The sequence below is a fragment of the Eulemur rufifrons genome, chromosome 27 (assembly GCF_041146395.1).
Source record: "Eulemur rufifrons isolate Redbay chromosome 27, OSU_ERuf_1, whole genome shotgun sequence".
In the NCBI taxonomy this organism is placed as follows: Eukaryota; Metazoa; Chordata; class Mammalia; order Primates; family Lemuridae; genus Eulemur; species Eulemur rufifrons.
In genome coordinates this window covers 27,123,978-27,143,139 of record NC_091009.1, presented here as the reverse complement: position 1 = coordinate 27,143,139, position 19,162 = coordinate 27,123,978, and the positions used below count along the sequence as shown (strand labels likewise).

Sequence of the window (19,162 nt, the reverse complement as noted above, 5' to 3'; positions counted from 1 at the left end):
TGATAGAGAATTTGTCATTGTCCACACTGATTGGAAATTTTTTCTATTTTCAAGCATCTGGAAATGGAAATTCCACACTTTGCCTAGGTGACCTCTTTTTCCTGAAGCCTTCTTCAAGTCATACTGTCGCCTTTGGCCATGGACAATGCTTGAGCGTCTTGGGCCCACGATGGTCAGCCTTTGCCTCCCCGGTTGGAGCTCCAGCTGCATCAGCTCCTCTTCACGCAGGTGGAGGAAGGATGCTGAGAAGAGGCTGGGGTCTTGGAGGTCTTCGGCCATGGTCCTCCTTCCATGGTGACCGAGTGGTTTATCTTTCCATTTCTCGGGGCCCCGGGTCCTTCTCTGGGACAGTCAGGCTGGCTTGGGCAGGAGGAGAGTCAGCCTGGAGCATCTTCCTTTCCACAGGGGGCAGCTGGTCTGGTTGGAGACTTGGGTCCAGGAAATGTGTCATCTGAATCAGGGTGACCCCTGGTGCGCTTTCTGCCTCCTGAGCTGCAGAGACACAGCAGGCTGTGAGGGTCCTGGGCGTGGACAGCACTGAATTTCATTTCCTGAGAACCACCCCCACCCACCACAAGTGTGTGACAACTTCCCGACTCAGAAGACTGGTAAGTGCCAGTCTAGCCCAGTGACTGGGCCCAGCCTTTGGGGCCCTGGGTCTGATAACCTTAGTCTCCTCCACTTGCTCCTAGAAAAATCTCACCCTTCTTTACTAGGTCCAACACCACAGAGCACTCATTTTAAGAGTACTTAAACCTGGGCACATGGCTATCAGAGAATTTCAGCAGGGCCATAAAGAAGGGTGCAGATGCCCATGTCTGGGTCCCACTCTCCTGCTCTCTGCGGCTGGATGGCTTACGTGGCTGCAATGCCTGTGGTTAGCATGTATCTTGTAACCCTTCACAAGCTTCTCCTTAAGCTTTGGGATGCCGCTGAGTCGTAAGTAACAGAGATGATGTTCCCATTTTATTGATTAAGAAACCAAGGCCAAGAGTGGTTAAATGGCTCAGACTAGAATACGGCCCTTCTACATTCAAAAGTCCTGACATGACTTTACCCCTACCCAGCTCTGAGGGTGTCGGGTGGCAGCAAGCGCTCCTCTCCCTGGCCTTGGGGCCACTTAAACTCAACTCACAGGTCGTCCTTCTCCGGAGCTTCCTTTGCAACAGAACCAGAGCCGCAAGCATGAACGGGGCCAGCACGGTAGAGACAGGAGTGAGGATGCGAGCGCTGCTCTTCTCTGGAAAAGCACTGGAGTGGGGACGGAAAGAGCACGGGAGAGAAGAGGCTGGAGCCAGGCAGGAGATGGAGGGTCGTCTGGCCCACGCCCCTCATTTTATAGGTGAAGAAGCTGAGGCCAAGGCAAGTTGGCTGCCCTGGTTCCCACAGCTGGTTAGTAGCGGGGCTGGGACTAGAACCACTGTCTTCAGGTTCCCAAGCCCGAATCCTTTCCCCTCCTCCACCCTCCTGAGTGTGGGCCCCACTCATGCCACAGTGAGAACAAGGACCAAGCGGGAATTGGGGACGCCAGCCTCAGCATTTGTCTCTGCCACTATCTTTCCTTGTGGCTTCAGCGGGTCACCTCCCCTCTCTGGAGCTTCTGGTCTTCACCTTAAAAAAGAGAAAGTCCTGAGGTTCCAGCCTAAATATTCTATCATTCTATTGTTTAGATTTCACTTGAAAACCACGTGAACATACTCAGGGGGTATTCTCACAGCACGGCCCCAAGGGAGGGCAGGCGACTGATGTGCATGTCACTGTCCTGCAGGTACGAAGGGAGAGGAGGGAGCAGAGCAGAGGCGCCTCCCTCTCATGTCGGGGGATGAGACAGATGTGGGTCCCCGGCTGAGAGGAGGGGCCTGGGGGTTACCTCTTCACAGATGACTCTTTGCCGGGGGGCCTCAGGGGGCCTGCTGCTGGGGCCTGGCTCGGTGTTGCTTGGGGACCACCGTCTCCAGCCGCAGTGTCCAGGTCCCCTCCTGCGCTTCCCTCCACAGATGCAGTCTCTGTGCTGGCGGTTCCCAAGGTCCACACTCCTGCAGCTGGGGCTGTTCCTTCAGTGGGGCCCAGGAATTGTTGCTTAGCAACTGGTGTTGCTTCCTGGAGGGTTTCCCAGGGCAGTTTTTCTGAGACCAGGGCTGACGGCCTACTGGTTCCTATGACCTTTCTGGCTATATCCAGAGATATCCCGGCCCTCTCTGTTTCCACCCTTGGCCTGTCGGCCTGGGTGGTTGTCCTCTCCCTCCTGTCCTTGCTGACAATAGCCCTGTTTGTCATTGAGCTTCTGGTGCCCCACATCCAAACACCTTCTGTTGTGTTGGACATGCTGTTGGTTGTTGAAGCTAGACTCTCTGGAACGGGAACTGTTGCCTTGACAAAAGCCTCCGCCAAGATGCCTGTCCCTGCAGCTGCTGTCCCTGTTGTTCCTGGGGTGTGTCTTCCCTGAGCTGAAGCTGTGGCTGTGCTGGCTCCTGGAGTTGGAGCAACCGTGTCCCATTCTGTCCCCTGTCTTTCTGTGGTCTGGGTGGGTCCTGGGGTCCATCTGTTGGCTGCTGGAGATGCTGTTCCGAAGGATGTCGGGGTGAGCGCCCCAGTAGCTGAAGTAGCCGTGGAGAAGGTGCTGGAAGGACCTGTGTGAACGGCAGAGGGAGGCCACGTGGGAAGCAGCCAGGTTGCTTGCTGGATTTGGCAAAGGACGTTGGGTTTAAAAGCTTTGCCGGATGGAATGCAACCTCACTAGGAGATGCAGTCTTTGGCTGACAGGTTGGATAAAATTAAAATTTGGGCCAGGTGAGGTGGCTCATGCCTGTCATCCCAGCAGCTTGGGAATCTGAGGCAGGAGGATCGTTTGCGCCCAGGAGTTCAAGGCTGCGGTGAGCTATGATCATGCCACTGTACTCCAGCCTGGGTGACAGAGCAAGACCCCATCTCAAATAAAATAAAATAAAACAAATATTGGGGAACCCAGCTGTACTCTCTAATCTGCCACATCATTGACAGGTCGTAGTCCCATCTCCTTCTCCCACCCCCACATACTCTCTAGCCAGCTGTCCAGGATCCGCACGCTGCCCCTGTCCCCAGAGCCCCGTGGCCCAGCAGGCGCTGCTCTTCAAAAAAGAAAAACAGAAACATTCCAGTTCCAGCAGAGCAGCCAATCGCAGCAGAAGGCTGGAGAGCTGCATGGAGTAAAGCTAACCTGCCCTCAGGCTGCCTGCTAGCATGGCATCTCTTCTGTAGAGTGGCCTTCCAGAGCCTGGGTGCCCTTCCTGCACTCCGGGTGGCTGGCTCTGGATCAGCTCTCTGGGACCTGCCGCACAGGACCTGGCCCTGGTAGCTGTCACATGTCTGCTGAGAGGCTCAGCAAGGGTCTGTGTGAGGAAGAGGGCAGTTGCAATTCTTCTGTCCTGCTTGTCACGCTCCTCTGCCGTGCTACCCCTTGTCCGCAGGTCTGATCGTAGAGCCATCAGGACCCCAAGAGGCCACATTAGCCAATTCACTACCTCCTTGGAACTATCTCCAAATATGTCTTCCACACACTGGGCGGGTGGATTATGTATACTCAGCTGGGAAGTTCATTCTAATATCTACCTTCCTTCTGAAGGTAGCTTCCCTTGGAAAGGAAAGCCTACTTCTTAAAGTCTTTGCCTTGCCCCCAGCTTGCCACCATCCCTCCCCTAATGTTTAAAGCCCTCTTGGTTCTCTGAACGTTCTCTTGCGCCTTCCCCCTCCTACCATTCACTTCTCCAAGCGTGGCTCGTCAGACGTCAGCTCATACCTGCAGAGACGGTCAGATTCATGCTGAAGAACAGCATGGTGCTTCCGTCTCCAATGCCGCAGTGGTAGCATCCCACATCATCCAGGGACAGCTGGGACAGCCGGACCACAAAGAAGCCTCTCTGTGGAAAGTCCGCGAGAACCACACGGCCGCGATAGCGGTGGTGAGTGTAGTGGTTGCTGGACACAATGGTGCGGCAGAGCCACCTGGGGGGGTCCAGGCGGCACCAGTACTTCCTCTGGCGCCTGTTCACCAGGGAGGGGGCATAACGGCACTGGATGGTGACGGCCCCCCCGGGCTTCCCGGACACCAGCCTCGGGCCCCTCAATGCATTTGCAACTGCAGGCAGAGGAAACAGAGGAGAGGGAATGATGAGTATAGTCACCACAACAAGCTCTAAACTCTGCCAGAGTTAGGGGTCGGGTTAGAAAATCCCACTGTGAAAGTAGAAAGAGTCAATGTAGAAATGGCAGAGCTTGGCCACTGGGGAAGTGGGAGTGTCCCCAAGATATGGAATGGCGCTGTACCCAAGGCCACAGGGGAAAGATGAAAATGCAGCAGTAATCTTACCCACTACTCGGCTAGCACTTAGCGAGATGTGCTAGGTGTTCTCATACCAGTCCCTCCAGAGCCGGGGGTCATTCCACTGTGCACCAAGGCAGATGTTTAAAAAAGATGTCACCTAAGCTCATGCAAGAGGGCTGAGGCTACATCTGACAGGAGGGCCCCAGTTTGCATGGAGTGTGAAGGAGAGATGCTGACAGTGAGAACGTATCGGTGTGCCTTTCCTCTGCGGAGGAGAGGGTGCCCTGGAACGCGAGAATCCCGCTGTGCTTGGTGGGGACATGTCTGGGCCAGTGGTTGCAAAATTTTTCACACTGGCCACTTTTCTGTAGAAACAGAAACAAGCAGGTGGCCCCATAAAAGCCCAGATGATCAGTATTGGGAATGTGTCTGCTCTGGCAAGAGGCATAGACAACTCACGGTGGAACCACAGCGTGTGGCCGGTTTACTGAACGACTTAAATTGGATAGAGCACAAACGGAACAACGTTTACTCATTCTCTCACTGTCTCTTCATACTTTCTCTGTGGACTTCTCTGCTCCTTAACGAAATCTTAGGCATAAGCTTGCATATATTAATAGTAGTTTCTCTTGTATAATAAAAAGCCCAGTCTGGTCTAAAATTATGCACCCATCACAGTCTGATGAAAGATTGCAACTCCAGTCTCTCACACAATAGAGGCTTTTCCCATCTCCTGGCTGGGCTTGGAGCCTGTCATAGGGGAGGGGGACATGTTGGGGTCTCTTGCTGTGCTCTATACCTTCCTCTGCTCAAAGCTGCTGTTTGGGGGCCCCTCCAGGGTTAGGCATGGAGGGGAGAGAGGAGAGTGAATGAGACAGTTGCGATCTTCCCTTGGTGTTTTCTGGATAAGGCAAATGTTCAAACATGTCTCTGTTTTGCCTCCCCAGATATATTTTTGGTTGCCTCTGGCTACAATTCCGTCCTTGTGAGAACTGCCTGTCTTTCTGCTGGTCTTTGATAGCTACCAGCAAGCCTATGACTTCTGACTATCTCCCCTTCCTTTTATGGTCACAGTCCCTTCTGGGTGGCCCTCTTGGGGGAGGCCTCCCATTTGGTCACGAGCAGCATACCTGTGTCCTGCTGTGAGAAGAAATCTGGGACCAATGGTGAGCTTGTTGAGTGACTTTCCAGAAGTTCCTTCTTCCACTTGACTTAAAGTGAATGGAAAGCCATCCCTCCTGTCCCCTGGGACAGGGGTGGGGAACACAACACACTGACATCTCTCCCCAAAACAGTTCTCACAGTGAGCTCTTCTGCCCGCTGGTGACTCTCCCCCTTTCCCCATTTGGCCTGGGCAGCTGTGTGATGGGCTATCGCTGGAACCAGCTTGACGATCTCTTTCTACAGTCCTGTAGAGGTGGTTCAACATATTGCTTTAGGAGGTGGGTGCCACACACCTATCGATTTGTTCTATGTCTGAGATGAGGCCCTAAAGACATAGGAAGGTTCCGGAAAGTTCAGCTTAATAGCTTATTGCCAGGAACATCTAAATAATTTGTGGGTCCCAGTACAAAATTAAAATGCAGGACTCCTTATTCAATAGGTATTAAGAATTTCAAGATGGCATCAGCAGAGTGTGAAGCCAAGCACCTTCTGGGTCTGGGGTCCCATGTGACTGCACAAGTCACATGCCCATGAAGCCTGTCCTGCCGATGACACATGTCTGAAGGGCTAAGTATAGGAAAAGCAGAGGTCACAAAAGCTATGGACATATCAATATTCATGGTGGGTTTAATTAAACAACACACCCCAAGCCATGCCACTGATGATAAAGTTAAATGGTAGTTTATCATTGAAAGTCAAGAATATTCACAATTACAAATCAGGACCATCTCAGGACAGTGGTGATGCCCTGATAAAGTATTCGCTCCCCAGATTCCAGGGATTCTTGTGATCTACATGTGGCACATCTGAGAGGAGCACTGTTTCACGAGTCAGCAGCATGGGGTGGTCTCACTTCACAGTAGAAAGCTGCTTCAGAGTCCTCAGTCACTCTTGCAATGCACAGAATTTTTTGTTAGTATCAAAGTTAAGAACAAATACCTTAAGGACATGTTTGGCAGGTTACTGATAAGTAGCTCTTCATTATATGTAAGAATTAAGGGTTTTGGAATTTTATACGAACCAGCAGTGAGAACTAAAGAGCAGCCCAGCCTTTCAGGATCATTTTAGGGCTCACCTGGGGGCCCTGATGCCAATTCTCTGGCTTCCCGTGGAGGTGGGTGGGTGTCCCTGGCTCTCATCTCCCACTGTGGCTCCCACGAGGGAGGTGCGAGGGCTGCCTGCAGCCGGAGGGAGGCTGGCTCGGTCTGAGCCAGTGCAAGAGGTCTGTGGCAGGACCAAGGGGGGGCGGGTAGGGGCTGCACCTGCCAAGGAACTCTCCCTCCAGCACAGGGGTGACGAAGGTGTTTCACCGGCCCAGAGGTGGGTTCCGGAAGGGAGAGAGCCATCCAGCAGCCATCTGAGATGGGGTCCTCTGTGTGGAGGGGACAAAGAAGAACCTGCAGCAAAGGGAGGAGGGGGGTCATCAGGGGGCTGTCCGAGGGTCCACAAAGGCACCCACAAGAGGAAGAGGCAGAGAGCCTGCTTGAAACCCCTGCCAGGCCAGAGAGCTCCAGGCCATCCCCCAGGCGAGAGCTGCCTGCCCTCCCTCCTCTCCTCCCTCCCGATGCTACAGCCCTGCTGAGGTCCCAGGTGGCACCTGCCTAGGTGGGGAAGGGGTGGGGAGGGGCAGAGAGAAGGCAGCAACCACACCCCTTCCTGGACTGCAGGCCTTGGGAGGAAGAGGAGGTATATCTTTGATTGGAGATTAAAGTGCTGACCAAAATATTTAACTGGACAATTAAAATGATCCAATTGTTCAGGCACAGCGGCTCATGCCTGTAATCCCAGTACTTTGGGAGGCCGAGGTGGCAGGATCACTTGAGGCCAGGACTCAAGACCAGCCTGGGCAACACAGTAAGATCCCACCTCTACAACAAATTAAAAAAATCAGCCGGGTGTGGTGGTGCACACCTGTAGTCCCAGCTATTCGGGAGGCTGTGGCAGGAGGATCGCTTGAGCCCAGGAGTCGAGGCTGGAGTGAGTTTTGATGGTGCCACTGCATTCCAGCCTGGGTGACAGAGTGAGATCCTGTCTCCAAATAAAAATAATTTAATGTAGAACATTTGAGACTTAAAGCAATTAATTTAGGACTATTAGCTATACGTTAGTAGAAAAAACATGGGTGCCTGCCTGCGTTTTCATTTGGGGGCAGGGAAGCCTGCTCTTGATGGAAAATTTTAAAGGGAGTAGTGGGAGATTCAAATAAAGAGGTGGTGTGATTCTATCACACCGAATGCTTATTCAAATATTGGCTACTTTTGATTCATTGAAACTCTGATTCATTTATAAGGCAGATACACCTGTTAGTCCTTTTTTGGTATTATCGTGGCATCTTCATTCATTCATTCATTCATTTATCCGGTAATTATTAAGCATCTACTTGGGACGAGGTTCTAGATACTGGACACTCTAGGTGCATATTCCCTATATTCCTCAATGGTTCCCCATTACCATCAGAATAAATTCCAGCTACCACAGCTTGGAGATGGGGCCATTTGTCATTTGAGCCTGGTCTATACCTGGCCAGCTTCACCACACCAGCCAGTGAGGAGCTTTAGGGCAGGGATCCTGGCTTTCATTTATCCGTTCCCAGTGCCTGGCACACAGTGAGCCCTTCGTAAATGTCTGTTGAATAGATAAGTGCATGTAATTTTTACAGACTCATATAGTTTCTTTGTAGCCTCCGAACTCTTTAAGATTAGAGCAGAGTCTTCATCTTTATGTCCTTAGTGCTGGGCCTGGCCCTTGTTTGTAGAACGAGGGGTAAGCAAGCGCTGCTCCTTCTGTCTTTTGCCTGCCCTGGAACCCTTATCTTGAAAATGCAACTGACTTTCAGTTAACAGCTTACATGGAAGAGAGCAGAGACATGGGGAATATCAAAACAGAGAATATTCTAGAAATCTTCAAGTCAGGCATGTGCCCTCTCATGTGAGCTCTCATCTCCCTCATTCCCCTGGGCCCCGATCTGACTCCCTGGAGTCACTGCCTGGCCTTGGATCCCAGGAGAGACAGCCATGGCTGTGCCCAGTGCCACTGTGGTGCCCACCAGGAATCTCTGCACCCTGGAAGATTCAGGTCTGGTTTTGCAAGCTCTGAATGTGGGTTGGGTGTGGGACTCACCTTGTAGCAGGCACAGTATGAGGAGGAGGAGCATTTTCCATCCTGTCCTCTGGTTGGCAACCTGCAAAAAGCACTGTACATGAAAAGAGGCCTGAGAGAAGCTGGAGTGAGTGACGGTGGGACTCGGTGGGCCCCTTCTCACTCTGGGACCTCAGTTTGCTCAGCACAGGGGCTGGGTCGGATAAACTGAGAGCGAGACCAGCAGTGCCCTCCCCGAGGAAGCACGCCTCCCTCCTCGCACTCCTGGGCGTGCACACTGGGCCTGGCTCACTCCTGCCAAGGGGAAAATTTCCCTCGCCCTGAGGTTCCTGTGTTCAGAAGAGGTGAAATGGCCTCTGTAGGAGTCCAGCCCTGGCACCCGCTCACCAGCCTGGAGCTTTGAATTTGGGGGGAGCACAGAGCGGGGGAAAGACCGCACGTTTGCAAGTTCAAACCTATTTGGAATTGTGGGACCTTGGAAAGTTAGTCTAGGGGATTCATTTCCTCTCTGGGGGAAGGAGGGAACCGGGATGGGGTTGCAGCTGCACAGCTTAAGTGGGATTGTGGTGCAGGTGCCTGGCGCTGTGCCTGGTGACACAGGGCAGTCCCCTTCCCCCTTTCTCCTCTCCCCTTCCTCTTTGCAGGAGGGGCATTGATTCCTTCAAGGGAAGCTTTCTGTCTCCCTGTTAGTGTGCCTCCCATCAATAACAGGGAGTTAAAAATTTAATCTCCGGGCACGCAGATGTCTGCACTAGTGTCCTATTCTGTTTCTTCCCCACAACTTCTGGAAAATTCTCCCTGCCCCCAGTCCACACCGACCTTCCCTTGCTCTGGTCTCTCCCACTGGCCGGGGGAGCTCCTTGAGGACAGGACTTTGTGTCTCACTCCTCCCCTTCAGGCTCTGAAGCAGATTCTAGCACATTCTAGGTGTGCGATGCACGGCTGTTGTGAACAGAAACACCCCTCTCTTTGAATGGACACCATACTGAGCTCTCTCAATGGTCTTCTACTGATTGCTAATTAAAAAGACAGAGACTGTCTATCATACTTCTGTATTTCATTCCCCATAGGGGAATGCTTTTTGATTGATTAAAAATCTGTTCTTTTCATCTATTTACTGCCTGAAGTCCCTGGGATCTATAGATTTTTTTAAAAGAAGGCAAACTAAAGTTAGCCACTGTGTTTGCCTTCCTGTTCTACCACATACATCACTAATGTTGAGGACGGGCACTAACAGTCCGTGCCTTGGCCCCTGGGCAGGAACCCCCTGCTCCCTAACCAGACTAAGCCTCGCAGAGCCACCAGCTGGTTTGGGACCCAGGCAGGAGGGAATCAAAGGAGGAGAAAAGGGAATGGAAGGGAACAAGAAGGCAGAGAAGGTAGGAGAAGGGGGAGAGAGAAGGAAGGGTAGGAGGTGAGAGAAAGGAGAGAGGAGAGAGGAGAGGAAGGTCAAGAATCCGTGGGGTGGCCCTGTAGCTGCGAGTTGTCCCCGCAGCTTGGCTCTGCCCAGCCTCTGCCTGCTCTATCCGGTTCCGGCCCAAGAGTGGCCAGATTTTGAAAAGTTCACAGGCTTCTCACACCTCCTTCTGTATCTTTCCTCTCCCGAGCCCCCTGTGGGCAGGGCCGTGGCCATCTCGGACCTCTCCCTGCCTTCCTGAGCTTCTGGCTTCCTGCCCTCACCCAGAAGCTCTCCCAGGGTATGACCTGTGCCTAATCTATCGTTCGATTAATATTCACCAAGTCCAGGCTGACTCTGGGGCTGGCACCCAGATTCCCAATGGGCTAATTTTTCCAAAGTGCTGAGTGCTGATGCCCAGCACATGCCGGGGCCAAAGTCTCGGCACCAGGCTGCCCAGCACGTCGGATCTCTGGGCTTCGGGAGAAAGAGCCGCCTCCAGGGGCAATGAGGAAGCACAGCGGATGAGATAAAATGTCTCCAGAGTTATCAGCCTTGATTGGAGGCTGGAAGGACAACATGCAGTGGAAGTTCTCCAAGTCACCCTCCCTTGCCAACGACCTTCAGAAATTCTTTCTCCAGGAGACGAGGAGCCCCGCATCCCCCGCACCGGTGGCCTGGGGGCCACAGGCCTCGGTTACAGTGCATTGCATTTTAGGGGGCGTGGCCACTTGGGAGCATTCTCTTGTGCCTCTGGTCCTGCCGGGAAGGGCGTCACCTCATCTTCAGCACAGGCTGCTGTGTGACTTCCCAGATCCCTCCCGCCTCCCCCCCAGCCCAGCTTCTCTCCTACCCCCCATGTCCCCACCCCCATGCCCTGGGCAGCAGACAAGAAGGAAAGGGACCAGTGTGGTTTAGAGGGAAGAACACAGAACCAGGAGCCAGGAGAGTCTGCTTTGCCCGAGGCTGACACAGTAACCTTGACCGATGCTCCTTTCCCCTCCACTGCAAAAGGAGAGCTTTGCCCGTGTGATCTCCGTGTTTCTTCTCTTTCTGACATTTATTGGTTCTATACTACCCAGGGCTTCTAAGGGCCCTGCGCTCTGGTGGGTGTGAGCAGAAGAGTAAAGAGCTGAGAAGGAGATGCCGCAGCTTCAACTCCAGGGTCCTTACCTGGTACCTGGGAAGGAGCCCACCTGCTCTGGAGAGGGCACGTGGGGTCACGTCTGACAGCTGTTGCGCAGCTCACCACCCGCACTCAGAGGCAAGACCCCAGTCTCCGGAAGAAAGCCTCTTCTCACCTTTTGTTCTTTGGGCTTTCGGGGCGCTTCTCCATCCATCTCAGTCTAGAAATAAGATCCACGTGGACTTTTCTTTCTATCCCTATGAGATGCTGGTGTGTAGATGTCTTCTTGGTGCTCTTGTGCAAACCTGGAGACTGAGAAGTCAATATGGGATGTTGCAAGGCAGCTGGAGCTGGCGCTAGAAATCGGGGTGCCCGGTATAGCTCTGCCACTTGCCCCAAGTCACCTCTCCTTGGGTTTGACTACTTACAGGAAGAAGCCAGTCCTAGTCCCTTGTCGTTCCTACTGTCACTTATTCCTGCAGAACTTTTCCAGGGAACGCATTGATTCATATCCTCCGTCCTCTAATGGCCCCTCCAGTCCAGACTCCCAGACTTTTTAGGGTGCCCCAGCTTAGCCAGCCCATTCAGGAATCTTCAGGACAAGTGATGCAACAACCTGGGCAGGAAAGAAGGGAAACTTCAAAATTTAGGAGAGGAATTCCCCGGCCGTCTGGCTGGCAGCTGGTGCCCTCCCACTGACCTTGCCCCTCCAACTACCATGGGAAACAATTTGGGCAGCTTGGATCACTAACTTCTGCTCAACTGCATGGCCTGGTGGGTACTAGTTCACATCCTAGACAAAGCACAATACTGTAACGAGACGATCTTCATGGAAAGAGAATGCTGACAAGCGTGGATTATCCAAACAGATGACACACTTCAAAAATACCCCAGTATTTCCCTCTGGAAAATAGTTTATGGATGGGGTTTTTTCCCGGTAGAAGATGTGATCTTCCTACCTCTGTTGGCCTTAAGCTGACATTACAATGGCTGGCACAGCCCAAGCACTCAACAACTCAGGGGATCAAGGGAACCGGGGTGCAGCAGGCTGTAACTAAGGATCCTCACCAGAACCTCTAACAGACAATATGGCACCTTTGGGCCAGTTAGAAAGGGCACCTCTTCCTTAAGAGTAGATTCTGCTGGTATGTTGCTGCACAATTTGAACAACCATAGATGGCATTCCCCCTTCCAGGTTTGAAGACAGGTTAGGGGTAGGAATTGAGTCCCTGAAAGCAATAGGAGAGAAAGAGAAACAGCTCTGTGAGATGCTTGGAGTTTGGCTGGGATGAGGCAGTCTGTGCTGGTAACTGCATGCACAGTTGAGTGTGCTACTATCCCAGTACTTGGTAAACAGCTTCAGTCCTGGAACTCCAGATCTTCACCCTCACCTGGAGCCTCCCATGTTAGTTAAAATATATCAACAATGTGAACAGCATCCCCTTAGATGTAGCACTCTCGAGCAGTGCACAATCTGAAGAACCGTACGTGGTGGCCCTGCCTTCAGAGGTTCATCCCCAGAATTGAGTGATCCTCGTGCAGGTGGTAGAGAGGTGGCTAATGCCTGGCTAGATTCTCCCCTCCCAGCTCCTCAAGGAGCAATATAACATCATGTTTGATCACATGGACTCTGGAGTCAGGCTGTCCTTCCCGTAAGTTAATATCCCCTGCTCTACTTTTTACTAGGAAAGTAATATGGGTCAGATTATCTGTTCTCTTTAAACCTTGGTTTCCTAATCTGTTATACAGGAGATAATAGGACCTGCCATATAAAGTTATTAAGTGGATTAAATGCAATAATCTATGTAACTCAAAGTGCCTACATGCCGTTAATTCTCAGTAAACATTAGCTAATAGCATAGTTAGCTTACCTTATAGCTACAGGGAGCAGGTGTCTTAAATGATCAAACACTCAAAAAAAAAAAATCCCTTTGAGTATTTTTATCTATTCAGGGATCTTTGTTTGTTTCTTTCTTTCTCTTCCTTCCTTCCTTCCTTTCTTTCTTCCCATGATTTTGACACTTGAAGATTAAAAATAAATCATTTTGTCTAACAACATTTCTGAATTAAATTTATGTTTTTAAGTAAATATTTGTCAAATTTTCATCATTTTATAAATACAGCAGTCACTTGCATCCTTAAGGGTATGTTTTTCCATTTTTATCTACTTTTGAATGCTTTGAAGACTTTTTCATACCTACAGACATAAATTATAGCAAAGTACATTTCGTCGTAACACACCGGGCCCAGCTTCTGGAGCACTGACCCAGAGCCATGATGTCCCCTCTCTGAAGCTTTATGGGAAGAAAACTTCAGACTGGCTGTTTCTCTTGGAGGTATAACTGAATTTTCTTGCCCAGCTCAAAGCCACAGGGGGCTCTTCTACATCGATTTATGACACTGTAACCTGGTTTTTGGCCCCAGACTGCAGAATCAGGCTAACTAATACTTTGACCAAATGTCAAATCTGCAAAGAGCTTTATCACTCCCTGCCCCACCCCACCTCACCTCCAATTCCCCAATCCCAGCTTTAGCAACGGACTTTCTCTGCCAAACACACACGAGAGTAAAAATCAGCAAACAGAAGGCCAAGCAAAACAAGGAAAGCTACTTGTGCTATAAAACAATCCACATTGATTTCCTCCCTCTCCTAACCGTGTTTTCTAACGTACAAGGAAGAGCAGTGGACAGAGGTGCTTTCTGCTCCCAGGTGGCTCACCCGATCCTTTCCTCTTCCTTGGTAGTCAAGGTTTAACCTCCTCTCTTATGCATTATTGCAGTTTTTTGCTCACTGTTCCCACTTTGTAAGCTTTTTCCGTCCTTGTCATCTGCTGGGAAGGCACATTGTCTCTCCTAGCTCAGGTCAGAATACTACGTATTGAAAACATCTTTGTTTAAAAACACCTGCGTTACAAGTCCTTGATCACTTTCTTAGAAATTCACCAGGGAAGGTGAACTATGAGACTTGCCACTCCTTCAAAAGACAACAAAGAAAGTGTTTGTATGGCACAAATAATCATTTTATAATGGCATTTAGCAGGCTTTTACAACCTTAACCACCATTTACCTGATAGCAAAGCTTACAATCCAGTCACGTTCAACCCCCAAACACAGAAGGCATTCCAAAGGCAGTTAGTGGAGTGCTGAGAAGGTTTAAGTTCATGTACAGGTTGCTGGTGAAAGCGCAGAGTAAAGAATCCCGGGAGATCATTGCACAGATGGGAGCTGAGACCTCAGCTGTAGCCCATGTCAGGACATTGATATGAACTGCTGTAGGAAGACATGATCGGCAGCTCATAGCATAATCTTTCTAGAGTGAGCTGGGTCTGGGGATTGAAAGAAATGTTTCTTATTGGTTGGGGTTATTTGCTTAAGATACTATTTGAAATACACATTACCCTCTGACAATGAATCACTGGCCCTTGCAGGATGGAAGGAGCCCAAAAGAGTTAGCTTGCTACTGATGAGGTTGTTGGCCTCCTCAAGGAATGGTGCCGTATGGGGGCTCCATGTTGGTCTCTGTTGCTGGCAGGTTGGACATTTCATAGCAACAGTAGCTCACTCGGCCTTGGTCAGTGGGGCCTATGCTGTTTTGGGGGGCACGTGCATAGCCTCCCTGCCTCTGACTGTGTGCCTTCCTCCACGTGTCCTTTTTGTCAGCACCAGGGTAGCGGATGACTGCAGTTGGCTGATGTCAGATGGCCAAGCCATTCTGTCTGCTTGGCAGTTAGTGCCCCTTCCATGGTTCTCGCCAGTGGGCATTAGCCTATGACCCAGAGATCTTCACATTTCATGCCTGCTCCTTTGTCCACCCACACGCCTCTGTCTGCGTCTTTCACTGTTTGTCCATCCAGGCCTCTGTATGTCTCTAACATCAGGCCATTCTGCCCTTCACACAAAATGGATGACCAGATGCACTGTCCAAAACTCTGCCCATTGAAAGGACATTTTTTTGCCTCTGTTTTTCAAGACCACTCCTTATAGTACACCTACCGTCCACTTTCAAGTTGAACCTATACACCAAACCAACTCATCTATAAACCAGGCTTGGGTTTTTTCCTCCACTGCCATTGGGTTATGAGGTATGTGGCCCCTTATGAGCCAAAGGAGGGGCATTTGCACAGCAGCAGTAGCTGTCGTGAGAGTCTGGGCCACTGTTCATGCAGATTGCTTGTGCTCTCAGCTCCTTGTGCTCGGTCCCGGATGTACAACTTACAACCCATGATGCATTGCTGCTGGGCCCGCCTGGCCTTATGACGTGGTGGATGTAATAGCTCTCAGCTCATGATATCCTGTGTTCAGATATTGTGCTTCTACCAGGGTCCAACATCACACCAGGAGTTGTGTTTCAAAAGGCACAGGATCCTCCCCTGTAGAGATCATGGCCTTGCAAAAGAACCACAGAGGACCATGCAACTAGGTTGTGATTCTCCCACTTGGGGAGCTGTGAGCTCCACACAGCATCTTCTCTCACTGCCTGGACCTCTGCTACCAACTGGATGGCAGGGCTGCTTCCCGATCGGCCTGGATCTGGTGCAGGGTCTGCTCCTGCTCTGGGCCCCACTCAGGGGTAGAAGCCTTTCATGTCACTTGGTGTATGGACCAGAGATAGCTACGGAATATGCTACCTCCAGAGCCAAAGGGGTCTGTCAGATGTGGTAGGAGGTGCAAGCTGTAATACCTTGTCTTTCACTTCAGATGAGATTTCTTGGCAGGTCCCTGATCATTGGACCCCTAAAAATATTACTGATGTGACAGACCCCTATATTATGACAGAGGATGGGGGAGTTAACATAGCCCAGAGACAAAACTGCAAATATATATTGTTATTCATGTATGTCGGTGCAGATGGGCCCTAATCCTCCTCTCTGACGGGAACAGCGAAGATGCACTCACCAAATCAGGGCTGCATTACATGTACCTGAGGCCATGTCAGTCTGCACGTAGCCAATAAACAGACACAGTGCCTGGAATCGGGGCTACTATTTGGTTGAGTTTGTGGTCATTTACTGTCATCTTCTAGGGTCCACTTGGTTTCTGCAGGAGCCAACATTGAATTGAATGGAGATGTCATCAAAACTATACCCTTGCATGCTTTAGATCCTACAGGGTCTGATATCCAGAATTAGCACCCCCATGTAATACCATCTTGCATTTACTATTTTGGCTGGGGTAGGACAGTTTGAAAGACTTTACTTGGCTCCACTATGATAGCTCTTAACCTACAGGCTAATGATCCAACTAACAAGTACATCAATCTCAATTACACAGAGACTGGAGAAATTGCCACAGGCTGTAACCTGGACTTGGCCAAGACTTTATTTATTGCCGGGCCCCCGTATGCCCCACTGGTTAGAGCAGGCAGCCATGACAATGCTTCGATTCTCTGGGTATCATGGTCCTCAGAATATTTGGGAGTCCCCTTTCCCCAGTATACTATTACCCGAATAAACAATGGTGGGTCCCTTTGGGAAGGACTTACAGAATCACCACTGTGTGCTAGTTGTCGTGGTGCAGGGTTCTCTTTCTCAGGGATCTGGCTGAGTCTGAGTCTGAAAACTGATTCATGTCCAGGAAATGGCCAAGGGATCATGACATTTTATTGAAGCTACTGCCCTCTGATTCCTCGTCATTCATTCTTGACTTCCTCTATGGCTCAAGCTAAGAAACACCCTTGTTGTTGAGTATGTATTTTGCCTGTAGGGACACTGTGTTCTCTTAACCGTCTCCATAACTCTCTGTGGTCCAGCCCCCTTGGCTGCCACTCCAACCTTATTGCTCATCATAAGAACTGTGTGCACCTGGCTTCTCTGGTTCTGGGCCTGTCGTTGTATCACTGAGGCGAATTCTCGACCTACCTTTCCAACCATCGGCCGTGGCAGATAGAGGAGAGCCCAGCTGACCTGTTCAGTATTGCTTGTATCCTTCTCATGAGATCATTTCCTTTGAAATTCATGAATGGTGTATTCTCTGGGCCTCCTGATGGAACAGAATCATCTGGTAGGTCTTCCAGCCTTATGGTGTATCCGGTCTAGCACACTCATTCCTGAGATTTTTCATTTCTTCCTCCACTGTCTACTGGGGTGGTACTGACATTCCAGCTTGGAATGGTACTTCCATCGAGCTTGGACCATCACTTTCTCCATGCTGCTAGGAGCCATTTGAACAGCAAGATCACGTCACCTCCTGGGGTCCTTGCCAGGGTGTTAAATCCTGTATCTCTGGAGAGTGCTCCCAAATTAATAAACCCTCCCTGTCCTCTCTGATGCTCCCACCTCCTCAATCCAGCACTTTTAGGATCTAGTCCCACACGAACTTCTCTGACTTTTGCTGGTATATATGCTGGCCAGGAGTGGCAGCTCATAGGGGGTCCTTTTCTCCATTATCAGACCCCGCACACACCGTATGGGTTGTGCTGGGACTTAACCCTAGTTATGAGGCCAGTTACTAGGAGCAGAGACGGTGGGGAGAGGCCTCTGTGTTGTCTTCAAGCAAGGTGGCGGGGCAGGGTTGGGGAGAGAGAGAGGAGTTAGCTCTTAATAGGAAGAGGTGGGCAAATCCTGCAGGCTCAGAGGGTTTAGAACTGCAGTCCCCAACCCCCGCACTGCAGACTGGTGAGGACCCAGCTAAGGTGAGCCGGGACTCTTGATTGACCAAAGGAAACCAGGAGATCAGAAACGTGTGTTGCTTTAAGCTGCAGACTGCGTGGCAACATTGGTATGCAGCAAGGGGCAGCCAGTGTGTGTGGGGGGCGCACATCGGTCTCCTGGGACTGTCACAACAAAGCACCACAAACAGTGGCTTGAAACAGCAGAACTGTGTTCTCTCACAGTTCTAGAGGCTGGAAGTCCAAATCAAGCAGGGGCCATGATCCCTCTGAACCACCCAGGACAGGACCCACCCTTGCCTCTGCCGGCCTCTGGTGCCCCAAGTGTTCCTTGGCTTGTGGCCGCATCGCTCCAGCCTCCACCTGTCTTCACCTGGGCATCTTGCCTCTGTGTCTCTTTCTCCTCCTCTAATAAGGGCATATTGTTTCAAGAGCCCAACTTACTCTGTATTACCTCATCTTAGTTAATTGCATCTTCAATGACCCTATTTAGCACATTTTAGCCCACAACAGAAATTTTAAAAGAGAACTGACAATTGAAGTGTCATCTGGAAAACACTCTCTTTGGACTAGATGAACATATCTAAGCAGTCTGCACATTCAGAGCAAGGACTAGGGTCTTTGTAGATGAGGACATCAGAAATTGCTAGTGGCGTGGACCCTTGCCTTCTCTCCAGGAGCTGCGTGAAATTCTAGAACAAAAGTCTAGTTTCACAAGCTGAGAGAATCCCCACCCTGAGGATAGCGTCTCTCGCAGCTGTCAGGAAAGGTTGTGTGGCCTGCCCATGGGAGGGGATGGACAAGATGATCCTTGCCTTCTAAGTCCTTCATTCTAAGGTGCCTCGCTTCAATACTCTGGTGTATATATTTGGAGCCCTGTTCCAGGTCAATGAATGAGCCACTTTCTCTGCCACAGATACTGGTAGCGCAGCAAACTGCAGTACTTTTGCAACTGTGGGCAGCTACTGCCACCTTGTGGCAGAAACGCTCCATGGCAAGAAGGCCCCTGGGCCACTTTCTCTGTCACAGATACTGTTGCAACTGTGGGCAGCTACTGCCACCTTGTGGCAGAAATGCTGCATGGCTAGAAGGACCCCGGGCCACTTTCTCTGCTACAGATACTGGGAGGGCAGGCAACCTGCAGTACTTTTGCAACTGCGGGCAGCTACTGCCACCTCGTGGGAGAAACGCTCCATGGCAAGAAGGCCCCTGGGCCACTTTCTCTGTCACAGATACTGTTGCAACTGTGGGCAGCTACTGCCACCTTGTGGCAGAAACACTGCATGGCTAGAAGGACCCCGGGCCACTTTCTCTGCTACAGATACTGGAAGGGCCGGCAAGCCGCAGTACTTTTGCAACTGCGGGCAGCTACTGCCACCTCGTGGCAGAAACACTGCATGGCTAGAAGGACCCTGGAGCCTACTCAGACCAGGACACTATGGGGTGAAAAGTGCGCTTCCAATAATTGTG

The 19,162-nt window shown here is 50.9% G+C and overlaps 1 protein-coding gene across 1 annotated transcript; it reads right to left on the bottom strand.

Moving 5' to 3' along the window:
- Positions 1-307: 307 nt before the first annotated feature.
- On the bottom strand, positions 308-11,303 carry FCAMR (Fc alpha and mu receptor). Its single transcript, XM_069459499.1, has 7 exons — positions 11,261-11,303; positions 8,585-8,645; positions 6,727-6,861; positions 3,776-4,114; positions 1,871-2,630; positions 1,136-1,251; positions 308-492 (listed from the first exon to the last, which is right to left on the bottom strand). Exons 1-7 carry the CDS (start codon positions 11,297-11,299, stop codon positions 308-310), a joined length of 1,635 nt encoding a protein of 544 aa, XP_069315600.1. The 5' UTR covers positions 11,300-11,303.
- Positions 11,304-19,162: the final 7,859 nt, after the last annotated feature.

What these genes read in the sequence shown, in the direction of transcription:
- FCAMR (XM_069459499.1), bottom strand. Translation starts at nt 11,299, where the DNA reads ATGGATGGAGAAGCGCCCCGAAAGCCCAAAGAACAAAAG. An exon ending in GAGGGAGAGTTCCTTGGCAG is followed by an intron (nt 4,115 to 6,726) that starts GTGCAGCCCCTA and finishes CTCTGCCTGCAG; the next exon opens with TTGCAAATGCATTGAGGGGC. An exon ending in GCTCCGGAGAAGGACGACCT is followed by an intron (nt 493 to 1,135) that starts GTGAGTTGAGTT and finishes GTGTCTCTGCAG; the next exon opens with CTCAGGAGGCAGAAAGCGCA.